Source organism: Saccopteryx bilineata, chromosome 2 (assembly GCF_036850765.1).
Source record: "Saccopteryx bilineata isolate mSacBil1 chromosome 2, mSacBil1_pri_phased_curated, whole genome shotgun sequence".
In the NCBI taxonomy this organism is placed as follows: Eukaryota; Metazoa; Chordata; class Mammalia; order Chiroptera; family Emballonuridae; genus Saccopteryx; species Saccopteryx bilineata.
Genome location: NC_089491.1, coordinates 389,426,014 through 389,441,193, shown reverse-complemented (window position 1 = coordinate 389,441,193; position 15,180 = coordinate 389,426,014). Strand labels below are relative to the sequence as shown.

Here is a 15,180-nt window from a genome sequence, read left to right as displayed (position 1 = left end):
GAATCCCACCAAGCAATGCTGAATAATAATGTTGGAAACAGGTCTCCCTGACTTCCTGAGTTTAACAGAAATGTCTTTAGTTTCTCCTCATTCAGAGTGCTTTCTGTTTCCTTTTGGCTTTAGTTAAATAGTATTTCTCATATTTAAGGGATTTTCTCCTATTATTATTTTACTTAGAATTTTTACTATTAGAACTAGCAGCTGAATTTTTAGTACCTCTTGATTGATCAAATGATTTTCTCTTTTAATTTGTCAGTTCTGTATATTCATACTTGAAAAAAAGAATTAACTTTTCCTCACAGTTTTGGAGTAGATTCTACTTGGTCAAAAATATTATTTCTTTGAGATACTGTTGGATTTTATTTACTGATATTTTATCAAGAATTTCTAACTCTATATTAATAAGTGAAATTGTTTTTAGTTCTACATAAAGATTGATGCCAAGATTTCTTGACTCCCTAAAGTAAACTGGAGGTGATATTTTTATGATTTTGGAGCATTTTTGTTGTTCTATTGTTTCTGAAATTTCTTTTCATGAGTTTACTTGTTTTCTTCTTGAGTCAATTTTGTTCATTTATATTTTGCTAGGGGATCATCTATTGCTCGCAGTTTTTCAAATGTTCTCTTCTATTTTAATCTTGTCTGCATCTACTGTAATATCGTCTTTCTACTTCTTAATCTTAGTACTTTTATTCTTCTTTCTTTTTCATTAATCATGCCTACGATGGACGTACTTGATTTTTCAAAGAACCGACATAATTATTTGTCTTTACCACAAATATTTTTTTGTTCCTTCTTACTAATTCCTACTTTTATCTTTATTAGTTTCTTCTCCTCAAGAGTCTTCAGGTTTAGCTTATTATTCTTTGAACAGTTTCTTAGGATGGATACCGACTTCATTTCCAGCCTACCTTCTGTAATAACAGAGTTTAGATTTTTTTTCCTCATTGACTTCACGTGTCTGTGAGGTTTTTGTATGAAGTGTTCTTTTCTTTTATGGCTTCCTAGAAGGACTGCAATTTAATTTTCTAATTTAATCCAGGGGTTAAGTGAGCATTTCTAAATTTTCCAACAGTCTAATTACTTTTGATAACTTTCCTGTTATATGTTTTCAGTTCTATTACATTATTATCAGAGACTGTAGCCTATAAATGGATACTGTTGAGTTTATGGTGGCTTCTTCTATGGCCAACTAAATTTTTCATTTTTGAAAATGTTTCATGAATCAACCAAGGAAGGACTATTTTCTACCTATAAGATACAAATTATATGTTATATTGAGTTTGATGATGCATTTCCCAATTCTTCTATGCATGCCCACACTGTTTTTTTTTTTGTTTGTTTGTTTGTTTTTTAGTCTACTGAATTTGTCTAATTTTGAAGAAGGGGTATTAATATAATCTACTTTATTTCTATTTTTAACAAGTTTTTCTAAAAATGTTAAAAGGGTATATTCCATTTATCTGAACATTCTCTTGGTTAGGAAACACAGATCTGTGCTTATTATAAATATTCTTTGTTAATGTCCGCATGTTTAATCTATATAGTTAATAAGACCAATCACGATTCCAACGCCGTTTAAAGTTTGTGTTATATTATGCGAGCTCAAATTTAGTATCGAATGAGAAATGTCTGAGGCCGGGCACCAGGAGGCGCACCGCCAGGCAGTGAGGGGGCCCCAAGACGCCGCGCCAGCATCACGAAGCCACCGCTGAGCGCCCGCCCGCCCTCCCTCCTCGTTGAGTGCCCTCTCTCAGGGGGCCGCTGGAGGGACCTCCAAGGGAAGAGACCATTGGAAGGGCGGGGCTTCACCTCCAAGCCAAAATCGGTTTCTTCCCTTCTTTCATCTTTTTTTTTCGCCTCCTTCTCCCATCCCAAACGGATCAGCCCCGGGTCCTCGCCTCTGCGGCTCACCACTCTGCACTCCAGCCTGTCCCCAGGGGCGCTGAGGACAGCAGGAGGTGCCTTCGAGCACACGTCCCTCTCTTACCGTCCTTCCATTCTCGTGTGGCCGGATGGATGATGCCGAAGAGCTCGTCGTTTGTGACGGCTTTGGGGTGGAGGTCGGCCCAGAGGGGGCGGCGTTTCCTGATCTGATAGGTCTTGTGTAAGGTCCTCAGCACCTGAGACTTGCCGGTCCCAGCCCCGCCCACCACGAACACCGAGTGTCGCATGGCCAGCAGCTCCTCCAGCTGGACCACCTGGGGAGACACGCCTTCCGCGTGAGACACCCGCCTCTCTCTCGCCTCCGCCCCGGCTGCTCTTCCGTGAGCCAGGCTGGTATGTGAGTGGACAGCCGATGTCTACAGAAGGGCTATTCACCTCTAGATGTGACGGGGTCCTAACTGGAGAGGCAACAGGGCTCACCTATTGCTAATGCGTGATCGGTCATCTAAGTACTAGCCAACATCCAAATGTGACAGACTAGACCAGCTGAGGGAGAGTCATCGATGACCCTGCCGCCCGCCGTGTCTCAGAGCGAGATGCCAAGCGAGTCATGCTGACCCACTGTTGTCACGTGACGTGATGTGTTCTAGGAGAGGTGTCCATAAAGCGCTAGGAGACCTGAGAGCAGGTCACAGCTGGTTTTGTAAAGATAAAGGGAACAAATGTGTTCACAGAGGAGCAGGGCATTTGAACAGGGGCATCAGGGATGAGTTAGGAGTGTCCCTAAAAGATGGTGGGAAGGAGATATTGCAGGCAGAGGTAGCAGCATAGAGGTTTGGCCAGACAGGTTTGATAAAAGCTGGAGTCAGGGAGCTCCTGGGGGCCAGGTCGCCCTGAAGGTCTCTTTACTGTGGTTCTAGCTTGCCTCAGGGAGCTAGCTCCTGGGGACCAGGTCGTTCTGAAGGTCTCTTTACTGTGGTTCTAGCTTGCCTCAGGGAGCTCCTGGGGACCAGGTCGTTCTGAAGGTCTCTTTACTGTGGTTCTAGCTTGCCCCAAGGCTCAGCTGTCCACACTGTGTACATTGACTGCAGTGACAATCTGATCATGTGGCTGCTGTCACTCCATCCCTTTTGTGGCTCTTCACAGCTTTGGTGATGAAACCCCCAATCCTTACACTTATAAGGCCTTCTTGCTGTCTGAGCCACACCAGCGTCCAATCTTGTCTCTCATTCCCAGCATGCACATTCCAGGGAGATGACGAACTTGGAGCTCTTTGAGGATGCTCTAACCCAGTGGTCCCCAACCCCCGGGCCGCGAACCAGTACCGGTCCGTGGGCCATTTGGTACCGGTCCGCAAAGAAAGAATAAATAACTTACATTATTTCCGTTTTATTTATATTTAAGTCTGAACGATGTTTTATTTTTTAAAAATGACCAGATTCTCTGTTACATCCATCTAAGACTCACTCTTGATGCTTGTCTCGGTCATGTGATACATTTATCCGCCCCACTCTAAAGGCCGGTCCGTGAAAATATTTTCTGACATTAAACCGGTTCGTGGCCCAAAAAAGGTTGGGGACCACTGCTCTAACCTGTGTCTATGTCTTTCAACACATTAAGCCTTCCGTTCAGGAGTTATCTTTCTTCTGCTTTGCTCTAGCCAGCCCCTACACTGCCCTTAGTTTAGGGTCAGTGCCCATACCTACATCCTTTATCTTTAATAAAGATACTGAAATGGTTACTTTTCTGTTTCCCCGTTAGATTACCAGCTTCTTGAAGGCAAGCAGGCAGGGCTGGGCTTCTTATCTCTCTGCTGTAATGAGTAGCAGAGAATCTGGCACATGCTAAGTGCCGAACAATATTTGCTAGAATATTTGCTACAATATTTGCTAGAAATATGAACGATGGCTAGAAAGATTGGATGGGCCCTATGATTAGAGATCTTGGATGTCATGAGCTAAAATATTTAGAACTTTATTGCATATCCAATTTATCGATTTTGCACTAGATGGTCCTTCCTAGCAGAGAAAGGTGAACTATTGACAGGGCAGTGGAACAATGAAACTGTTTCCCTTACATTTTACTTATTCTATATTTTTAAAAAAAATGATAAGTAATATCTTCTATCTTTTTTAAAAGTTTAAGTGATACAGGTATTAAAAACTTTTCTAGAATTTTACACCCTGGAAATCAGAAGGAAAGTGGTGTTTATAAGCTCAATGGGAGGGTAGCAGATCAGTGGCTGTCTGGGGTAGCAGGATGGTTCTCTTCTCCTGTGGCTGAATAACTAATTGATGTGTTAATTTGAGTTATGCTGTCCATACCATCAATATTTTCCTTCTCTCTACCCCAAGCCATTGCTGTCCCCCTGGTTCAGCACCTGCAAGCGTTCAGGGGAGTCTGGATTCTGGCTTTTTTTTTTTATCATCCTTCAGGGACTTAATGCAAGATCTTCCCAGATAAAGATGAGGTGACTGGTGAGGAAGAGGCTCTGAGGAGCCCACATCTTATCTAACATACAAATGAAAAGAGCCAGCCATGTGAGGACCAGCGGGACGAGTTTCACGTAGAGGAACAGAGAGTGCAAGAGCCGAAGCTCAGAGGCAAGCTTGGAGCGCTCAGAGGACAGGGGAAAGAGTGTGGTGTCAGACGAGGTAGACGAGGCACACAGGGATCAGGTCTGCAGGAATTACAGCAGCTGAAATTCCACTCTCAGCATAACAGGAAGCCCCTGAAGGATTTTTAGCATGAAATTGACCCAAGGTCATCACATTAAAGAAGTTGGAGGAGGAGGTAGGGTAGGGAAAGGGGAGGGGAGGAGAGGGGAGGAGAGGGGAGGGGAGGGGAGGGGACGGGAGGGGAGGGGAGTGGGGAGGGAAGGGGAGGAGAGAGGAGAGGAGAGGGGAGGGGAGGGGAGGGAATGGTGGTGGTGCTCTGGCTGTTGAAGGAAGACTGTATAATGTTCCTAGATTTGTTTCATGAACAACTGATTCCTAGACACTGGAAAGACACTTAAAATTGCTTTCTAGTTCCTTCAACTTCTTTTTGTTCGTTTTGACAGTTTTTATTGAGATATAATTCACATAGCAAAGATTCCTCTTTTTCAAAATGTACAATCCAGTGACTTTTCGCATATTCACAGAACTGTACAAGCATCACTATTGTTCAATTTTAAGACATTCCACTAGCACAAAAGGAAACATCGTATCCCGGAGCAGTCACTTCCCATGCTCCCACCCCTACTGCAGCCCTACACAGCCTCTGACATTCACTTCCCTCCATAGATATGCCTATTTGGGGCATTTCCTATAAAGAGATTCATAACAGATATGGTATTTTGTGACTGGCTTATTTGACTTACGATGCTTTCCAGCCTGTAGAAGGTTCCAGCACTCCATTCCTCCTCTTTACAGCTGAATAAAATTCCACTGTGTAAGCACACCACATTTCTTTCTTTATCTAGCAACTGATAAATGGGTTATTTCTACTTCCTGACTGTATAACCCCATCAACTTCTGACACTATCTTTTGTAAGATAAATATATAAACATTCCGAATACTTCCTTCTATTTTTCCTTTCCATCTCCTATCTTCATTCAGATACATTCTACTTTTACATTGCCATGTTTGATAACATTTACATTCTGTTCTGTACTTAAATCTAGACATTTTATATTTTCCGTGATGCTGAGGGTTGAAGACAAATCGTAGCTTACGTTTTTATTGTAGATATTTTTCACTACAGAAGGAAGTAGTTATGCAGAATATATTGTGTTCTCTATAGACCTGGTGTCGTTACTTATAATTATCAGAGGAAGTTCTAAGCATCAAACCATGGGCAAAAGGGTACTCATTCTTTACACTACATAGATTTATCATTATCGGGCCACATACATTTTAATAATTTAATTTATTTTATTTTTAAATATTTTATTATTCCGTTACCGTTGAGACAGGTCCTGGGAGGGGAATCCCATGTACCTTGAGCACAAAGTTGTCCTCAGCCTGGAGCTGCAGGTCTGTCACCGCCTTCCGGACCGAAGCTTCCAAGTTGAGGTCTCTCCTCCGAGGGACGTCCAGGGTGGGAAAGAGGTCTCCGATCAGGCCCAGGAACACTGGCACGTCGTCCGTCACGATCTTGGGGATGTTGGAATCTCGCAGGGAGCGCGTCAGGACTTGGTCCTCAGGCCTGTCGGGGTCCCCTCGTTTCAGAGACCCGGCCACCACCAGCACACACTTGACGGCTCGGAGGCCCCAGTCATAGTGACCCTGAGGGAAGGCAGCGGCGGTTAGAGCAGGGTTGCTGGGATGCAGGACACCGTCATGCTCAGGCTAGTGTTGGCAAAATTAAAGATATCACTTCAGTGTGAAGTCATCTTGAGGCCAAGGCGGAGGCATCGAATTTAGTGATGCCATGGAGATGTCCTGTGACGACACAGGACATGGTGATCTCAGAATCCTGGTTCCTGGTCTGGCATTAGTTACGTTTCTAGCCGTGATGATGACAGAGCAGACACAGAACGTAGGGAGAACCGGGGCTAAGGGAGCTTAAACAGAACCACTTCTAAAGCTACCCAGTTGCCCCTTGAACATCAAGGAAGGGGCTGTGTTAACTCTTAGAAACAGTTGAGGCTGAGCTTACCTGCTCTACCATGAAGGCCTTCAAACTCTCTGAAAACAGGATTTAAAAAATAGTTCCTTAAAAATCTGGCCAGTTCAAGTCAAGATGGCAGAATAGATAAACATTGTACTTGCCTCCTCCCGTGATCAATCACATCAGAATTACAACTAAGTTATAGATCAACCACCCTTAGGAAACAGTTGAGGGCTAGGTGAACAAAAGTACCCATAACCAAGGCTATCCAGAGGAAACCAAGTCCTGCCTGCTCGGAGGGGTGGAGACATGAGACAGGGAAGTCCTGCACCCATGGGTGGCTGGTAAACACAGGGAGGGATGTTTGGGCTGCAAGAGGTCCCCACTGAGGAATGAGGGGTCCAAGCCCAACAGCAGGCTCCCCCCACCCAGAGGGCCCGTGCCTGAAAGAGAAACCTCATCTGCCTGTGAAGCTCAGCAGGGGCTCAGTCTAAGTGAGGCACAGGGCTGCTGCAGAGCCAGCTGTTCATTTAAAGGGCCCAAGCGCAGACTCACTCACTCACACAGACTCACTCACTCACACAGACTCTCCCTAAGTCCCAGTGGAGCTCAGCAGGGGCTCAGTCTGAGTGAGGCACAGGGCTGCCGCAGACCCAGGTGTTCATTTAAAGGGCCCAAGCGCAGACTCACTCACTCACACAGACTCACTCACTCACACAGACTCTCCCTAAGCCCCAGAGAAGGTCAGCAGGGACTCAGTCTGGGTGAGGCACAGGCTGCCGCAGACTCACTCACTCACACAGACTCTCCCTAAGCCCCAGAGAAGGGACAGCAGCTCAAAAAGTGTCAGGGACACATGGAGAGAAACTGAATTGTCTGGCTGAAGCACAGGGGCTGGAGGGGCTGCCCTCTCAGGGACGAGGGCACTGAGCCCTCCCCAAACACAGCCCGCAGGCGCCATGTCCGAGTCTACACTGACGTGGCTAACACCGCTCCTGCCCCACCCTCGTGATTCTCTGAGACCATGTCTCACCCTTTTCACGCATCCAGCTTGACCCCTTTTCAGCAACTGTCCCGCACAAGCACCCAGACCCTGGCCTGAGCTACAGACTTTGCTAAAATCTCTCAAAAGTCCACAAACACAAAACTAGGAGCAGCTAGCCTCAATGTGTCCCTTACCACTTTTTTTTTTTTTTTTTTTGGTGACAGAGACAGAAAGAGACAGAGAGAGGGACAGATAGGGACAGAAAGGCAGGAAGGGAGAGAGATGAGAAGCATCAATTCTTCGTAGCGGCACCTTAGTTGTTCATTGATTACTTTCTCATATGTGCCTTGACCGGGGGGCTACAGCAGACTGAGTGACCCCTTGCTCAAGCCAGTGACCTTGGGCTCAAGCTGGTAGGCCTTGCTCAAACCAGACGAGCCTGTGCTCAAGCTGGCAACCTCGGGGTCTCGAACCTGGGTCCTCCATGTCCCAGTCCAATGCTCTATCCCCTGCGCCACCGCCTGGTCAGGCTGCCCTGTACTTCTTGCGAGGCAGCCCCAAGCCTGGCACTAGTGGCTGCTGGCCTCTGTTCGCTGCATAACCATTCACAGGTGCCTACAGCCCAGCATAGGCACCTGCTCTCGCTATCAACTGCAGATCACTTCGTAGTTCCTACCAGGTGGCACTAACAGACCCTGATCTATACTGCAGCCCCTGCCAAGAGGCCCCAAGACCAACATGCCTGGTGGCCAGCTTCAGACCACACCAGAGCATTACATAAAATGTGCCACAGATGATACAGCAGAGGGGTGGATACAACAGACTACAGAGCCCTGTTAAACAAATCCTTCTATGTAGGGGTCAGCCCCTGCACAGCAGGTTGCCAGACTGGAGGGGGAAGTGTTGGAGGCTGGGTTTAAAAGGTGAATGGATTGACAGGTACAAACTGGCAATTACAAAATAGTCATGGAGGTGTGAAGCACGACTTCAGGAACATAGTAATGTAATAATACTCGGTGCCAGGTGGGCACCACACTTATTGGGAATCACTTTGCAAGTTATATAAATGTCTAACCGGTGTGCTGTACATCTGAAACTAACGTTGAATGTCAGAAATATTTTGTCAGAGGTGGAAGCCAGCGGTCACAAGTTCTTAGGGTAGATTCCACAGAAGACTGGGCCATACTGCTGACAGAAGGCCTCAGCCGTACGGTGGAGTGTGCAGTTTAGAGCCCCGAACCTGAACTGAGACAGACCCAGGTTCTAATCCCAGCTCTGCTACTTGTTCAGAGCAGATCATTTAGTTCGAGCTGTGATACACGCTCTACAGGACAGTTCCGTGTGCCGTGAAGAGAACAGACAAGTGGCTATACTTGAAGTGGGCTGTCTTTCCTCCCCTGAGCCCGTGGACAGACTTTTCCTTCTGGCCTTGACTGGACTTCCTTCTCACGTGTGCGTGGCCTAATTCTATTCCCTCTGCCTTCTTCAGCATTATTTCTTCGGGAGTGTCTGATCTCTAGCCCAGACCCTGCCGCCATGTTCCTCTCCTTGCACAGCAAGCTCAGAGAACCCAGCGGAGGTGCCCAGCAGGGTCGCTGTGGAGAAGGCTGTGCCATGAAGCTGCGGGCGTAGGCAGGAGACACAGCTCCATCCAGGTGTCTCGTGGAGGGCGGTAAGTATATTCATCTCCAGTCTAAGACCACTGAGGGGCATTTATTTATTTATTTATTTGTATTTTTGTATTTTTCTGAAGCTGGAAACGGGGAGAGACAGACAGACTCCCGCATGCGCCCGACCGGGATCCACCTGGCATGCCCACCAGGGGGCGATGCTCTGCCCCTCCAGGGCATTGCTCTGTTGCGACCAGAGCCACTCTAGCGTCTGGGGCAGAGGCCAAGGAGCCATCCCCAGCGCCCGGGCCATTTTTGCTCCAATGGAGCCTTGGCTGCGGGAGGGGAAGAGAGAGACAGAGAGGAAGGAGGGGGGGTGGAGAAGCAAATGGGCGCTTCTCCTATGTGCCCTGGCCGGGAATCGAACCCGGGTCCCCCGCATGCCAGGCTGACGCTCTACCGCTGAGCCAACCGGCCAGGGCCCTGAGGGGCATTTAAAACTGTATTCCCGTTGACTTGAGAGAGAAAGGGAGAGAAAGAAGCATCAACTCATTGTTTCACTTAGTTGTTCCATTTAGTTGTGTACTCGTAGATTGCTTCTCCTATGTGCCCTGACTGGGGGTTGAACCCATGACCTCTGGTGCCCCAGAGTGATGCTTTATCCACTGAACCACCTGGCCAGGGCCTGAGGGACATGTTCAAGTTGCTCACTCTAGCTGGTGGCTAAAGAATAAAATGTGAGGGACGAGGGCAGAGGTGGAGAAACCAGGAGCGAGGAGGCTCTAAAAGTTTAAGCGAAGAGACAGGTGCTTGGAACTAAGTCTTAGGAGAAAAATGACATATCTGAGAAACACCTAGAGGGTTCCAGAATTAGCCAGTGGGTAAGTGCTGGCTACTGGGGGAAGCCATGCAGGAGAAACAGGCTTGGGGCGGGGGCTGGGAGGAAGGTCGGCGTTAGATGCTGAGCTGGGGGTGCTTTTCAGACACTCCGGGGAGCTGCAGTACAGACCCTCGAATATCCAGGTTCAGAGTGCAAGAGAGAGAGGCTTGGGACAGAGTCATGAGTGGAAGTCACTGGCCTGGAAGTCAATGGTGCTGGAGAAACTGGAGACTGGGAAGTGTGAGGAAATCAGGAGATGTTTATTTCCCATCATCTTAGACAGATTTCACAGGGCTGAGAGAGCCCGTGTTCTGGCAACACAGATGATTCAAGTAAGAGAACCCCAAAGGGAGTGACATTCACTAGGAACATCCCAGGCAAGCTTGATCGCCACCAAGTAATTATTCTCTATCCAAGGAATAAGTCTTGGGAGTTCTCAGTCATGTTCTGAGGTGTTATTTCCGTGCAGGGGTCGGGGTAGGCGGAAGGCTAAGCAGCGATGAGAGGAAGGGGCTCCTTCACGCCAGCTCGCTCTTCCAGCCCTCTGTCCCTCTCATGCTCTCCTTAGCTGCTACAGTGTTTCTCACGGAACTCGGGTAATCCAGGAGGCGTTGCCACGCATTCAATGAAGAATGGGAGTGCAATGGCCAATTTTTAAAACTGCTGGGCTAAGCAAATGGACACGGATCTTAATCAAAGAAGTATTCGGAACTTTTCATTTGCTTCCGGGCACAGCAACTCTGTGAGAAGGCTCTGCAAGTTCCCCTCCACGCTGGCCCTGGAGTCTGCCCGGAGCTAAGGCAGTCACACATAATGGGTTTCCAACCCCACCTGGGGAGCGTGCCTGTTTGGAGAGAAGCTCTTCGCACAGCCGGTAAAGGGTGATGAACTTTCTGGCTAACGACCGGGCTTCCGTGAATCCTTCCGCCACCAGCATGATTTCACAGATCAACTCCAAGTCCGGAACAACCATCACACAGGGCCTGCGCACAGGGAGGCAAAGAGGCTCGAGAAAGTTCTCCAGCGCACGGTCGAAGGGGGCTTGTAAGCCAGGAGACCCTGGCAGAAACTCACAGGTGGAGGCGCCTGTGAATGCAAAACCTTCAACCTGAGCCATGATTTTGTCTAAGACTTTGGATTTGAAGTTGAGAAAGGGTGGAGGAAGTGCGCTTGCTTTCCCGAGTCCACGGACGACAGTGGCAGACGGGGAGGGGCAGAGTTGGGGCTACAAGTTGAGCATTGTCATTGGAGCCCAGTGTTGCCTTCCCCAAGGTACTGATTGGCAGAGCAAGTTGTCTCGAACAGATCAGGGGCAGAGGCTGAGAAACTGGGTCTCTCTTGGCGTCCGCAAGAAACTGGGAATCTCCCTAGCCCTCACCCTGAACACATATGTCTCCTCCAAGCTGAGATGCTCCGGGTTTATTTTGTACTTATGTGCTTACAGGCATAAATATTTAATGCTGAAGGTTTAAGTTAAGTACTCATGAGCCCACCTCGTGACAAAATGGCTCATATGAGAATACAGAAAGAGATGTTTGTTCCTACAGGAAATTTACTTTGATTTTATCCCCTTCTGGCTTTAGAACCATTTTATTTTAAAAGGTAACAATTTTTAAATTAATTTATTAGGTCTGAAATAGGAGCCTAAGTTTGTTACATTCTTTAATCACATTTTTTTCCTGCACTGATACAAAATTTTAAAAAAACATTTCATTCAGGTACAGTTTTTTCTTTTACATTATTTCCCCTTGCATTCAAAGCCAAGGGAGCAACCAAATCCTTAGAAACTCAAAATGACTTTGCCACAGGAAATAACGTTAAATATGTAACCACACGATGGAATGCAACGTGGCTGTGATAAATAATGCTGCAAAAAGAAAAAACCGTATTTAATGACATGGGAAGACATCAACTAATAAAGTCAGGATACTAAACAGTGTAGGGTCTGATCCCAAGTTTGGAAAAGAAATACTCTACCCACACAACGTTGGAGGAATGCCGCATGGTTACATTGATTCTCTCAAGATAATAAGATGGTGACGGATAGGAGCAAACACTCCGCAGTCAGACCGCCTGGGCTCAGCCTGCAATTCTGCCGCTTACCGGTTGGGTGACTAGCTCACCCGAGTAGCTAGGGTTACTACCCTGAGCAACTTGCTCAGCCCATCTGGTGTGTGTGTGTGTGTGTGTGTGTGCACGCGCACACACACACCAGGGGGATACTAATAGTATCCACCTCACAGGTTTGCTGTGAGAATTAAATGTAAAAGGATATGTTTGTATTTATTGCTTTTAGAGCTATTTTTGCAGTCCCTCTGTCCAACTTTCTAAGGATATATGTCCTGTTTAAATTCAGGGGAAAAATAGATACATAAGGAATCATTCTTGCCAGGGTGATAACCTGTCTCCATTATTGTGTATGACACAGGGCTTATTTCATAAGCACTTTATGTTCACAAACAGAAAACAGCACCGCATTCTGCAGCAGCAGTTTAGATAGCCCGCTGAAATTCCAACCAGCTCTTGGCTGGAGTGGGGAGCTATCCCCACCGCTCCTGTGATACGGGAACGGCCACCACTGGTGTAGTTTATACGTGAGGGGCTCAAGTACCCCGGGGGCTTTTCAGTGGTCTCCGTGGCCTTCATGTTCCCCAGAGAGCATGGCGTCGCTCCATCCAAAGACGAGACAAGCAGCCCCATAGCCTCTCCTTCAGGAAATAGTTCAGTAGGCGGAAAATTAGAAGCCATGAAGTAGCTTTCTGCTTTCTCTTTGTCGGGCCAACTTCTCTCCTCTTAAAAGAAAGGAATGGAGACTCCGGCTTCTGCTAGGAAATGCATTTGTGTCTTCTCATTAAAATAAAAGGGATTTAAACACATGGCAATACCCACCGTGGGCAAAGGTGACACGGAAGAGGGTTCCTCGCGCATACGTAATGCGGTGCTTCTCTATTTAGAAAGCGATTTGGCAATATCTATCAGGGGCCTTAGAAAGGTTCCTGCTCGTCAACTCACTGGTTCCACTTCTGGGAAGCTGGCCAAAGGAAGTAATCATATGTACAGAAGAAAAAGAAAGAGACATTTACGAAGACGTGTATTACAACATTATGCACAAACTTATTGCAAATGTTAAAAACAGTCTCAATATTTAACTACAGGAAGCTGGTTAGTGTCATTTACTTGCTAGAACAGGGGTCAGGAACCTATGGCTCACGAGCCAGATGTGGCTTTTTGATGGCTGCATCTGGCTTGCAGACAAATTTTTAATAAAAAAATAGTAACGTTAAAAATATAAAACATTCTCATGTATTACAATCCATTCATTTCCTACCACTCATGTTCATGGTTGCAGGTGGCTGGAGCCAATCACAGCTGTCCTCCGGGACAACACCAAATTTTTATTGGATAATGCATAACGTACATGGGTCATTGTATGGCTCTCATGGAATTACATTTTTTTTAAGATTAATATATTTTTTTAAGTTTTTAAAAAAATTTTATTTATTCATTTTTAGAGAGGAGAGAGAGAGAGGGGGAGAGAGAAACAGAGAGAGAGAAGGGGGGAGGAGCTGGAAGCATCAACTCCCATATGTGCCTTGACCAGGCAAGCCCAGGGTTTCGAACCAGTGACCTCAGCATAACCAGGTCGATGCTTTATCCACTGCGCCACCACAGGTCAGGCCGGAATTACATTTTAATATATGTGGTGCTCATGGCTCTCTTATCCAAAAAGGTTCCCGACCCCTGTGCTAGAATAAAACACAGTCATGGAATGGGGTTTATCAAGAATATCTAATAGCCTGACTAGGCGGTGGCACAGTGGATAGAGCGTTGGACTGGGATGTGGAAGACCCAGGTTCGAGACCCCGAGATCACCAGCTTGAGCGTGGGCTCATCTGGTTTGAGCAAAGCTCACCAGCTTGGACCCAAGGTCGCTGGCTTGAGCAAGGGGTTACTCGGTCTGCTGAAGGCCCGTGGTCAAGGCACATATGAGAAAGCAATCAATGAACAACTAAGGTGTCACAAGGAAAAATTGATGATTGATGCTTCTCATCTATCTTCGTTGCTGTCTGTCTGTCCCTATCTATCCCTCTCTCTGACTCTCTCTCCGTCTCTGAAAAAAAAAGAAAAGAATATCTAATAGAAGAAACTATTTATGACAGACTATGAAATGAAAAAAAAAAGAACAAAACAACAGAAAACTGCAGACAGAAAAGCAGACTACGAGTATATAACTTTAGAGCATGCATATAAAGGAAAACAACACAATCAAGCAAAATGACATTTTACTGGTGAAAACAATTAAGGGTGGTGAAAGCAATTAAAAGTGTTTGTTATTTTTAAATCTACTTTTCTATATATTCCAAATTTCCCCTAATATCTAGGTCACGCCTTTCCAGTAGGAAGGAGAGAAGAGAAGCTTCTCTCTGGGGCAGTCCCGTGGGGCTGGCTCGCGCTCACCTGAAGAGCGCCTTCAGGTTCTCGGGCAGCTCCGTGCGGCCGGCGTAGCCCGGGTTCATGGTGATGAAGATGCCCACCGAAGGGTTCAGGCTCAGCTCCTCCCCAAGGAAGTTGAATTGCTGCTTCTTCTCTCGAATTGCGTCCTGAATGCTTTTTACCTGGTGAACAAGCCGATGGAGAAATGCCTCGCCTGCGTGTCAGGACGGTAGGGAGAGCAGGGGCCCCGCTCACCACACAGACGCTTGTTCTGTGGTCCCTTTCACTGAAGGACGGGCACAGTGACTGCCACCCGAACCTTTTCTGATGGACACTGGATGTGTGTCTGAAAGAAATCTGGCCGCACATAATCTGTATTTACAACACGTGGCAGGAGTTTGGAAGGGGCCAGCAAACGGGTGTTTAACTGTGTGCGTCAGTCCCCTCTGCCCAGATACAGTGTATCAGCACTGACCACGCGCTGGGAACTGTTCTGAGCTCTCTCTATATAGGAACTCATTTGAACCTGCCCATGATCTTTGGGGGGGGGGCATGTTAATCCTACCGTCCCCGTCTCTCTCTGATGAAATGGAAACACTGAGACCTGGAGTGGTTGGCCCAACCTTGAACAGCTACAGAGTGGTGACATTCCGATTTGAATCGGGCAGGTGAATTCTGGAGGCTGGGCTCGCAGCCACCGCGCACATTGGAGAGAGAACAGGGCTCGCAGGCGCGACGCGATGGAGAGAGAACAGGGCTCGCAGGCGCGACGCGATGGAGAGTGAACAGG

General features: G+C 47.0%; 1 protein-coding gene across 1 annotated transcript in view; it reads right to left on the bottom strand.

The window, feature by feature from the left end:
* The window catches only part of DNAH9 (dynein axonemal heavy chain 9), a 263,946-nt gene that overhangs the window by 117,305 nt on the left and 131,461 nt on the right, over positions 1-15,180 (bottom strand). Inside the window, exons 29-32 of the mRNA XM_066264311.1 lie at positions 14,415-14,572; positions 10,801-10,939; positions 5,869-6,156; positions 1,991-2,201 (exon numbers count right to left, since the gene is read on the bottom strand). Coding sequence (XP_066120408.1) covers positions 1,991-2,201; positions 5,869-6,156; positions 10,801-10,939; positions 14,415-14,572 — 796 coding nt within the window. The remainder of the gene's footprint in view (positions 1-1,990; positions 2,202-5,868; positions 6,157-10,800; positions 10,940-14,414; positions 14,573-15,180) is intronic.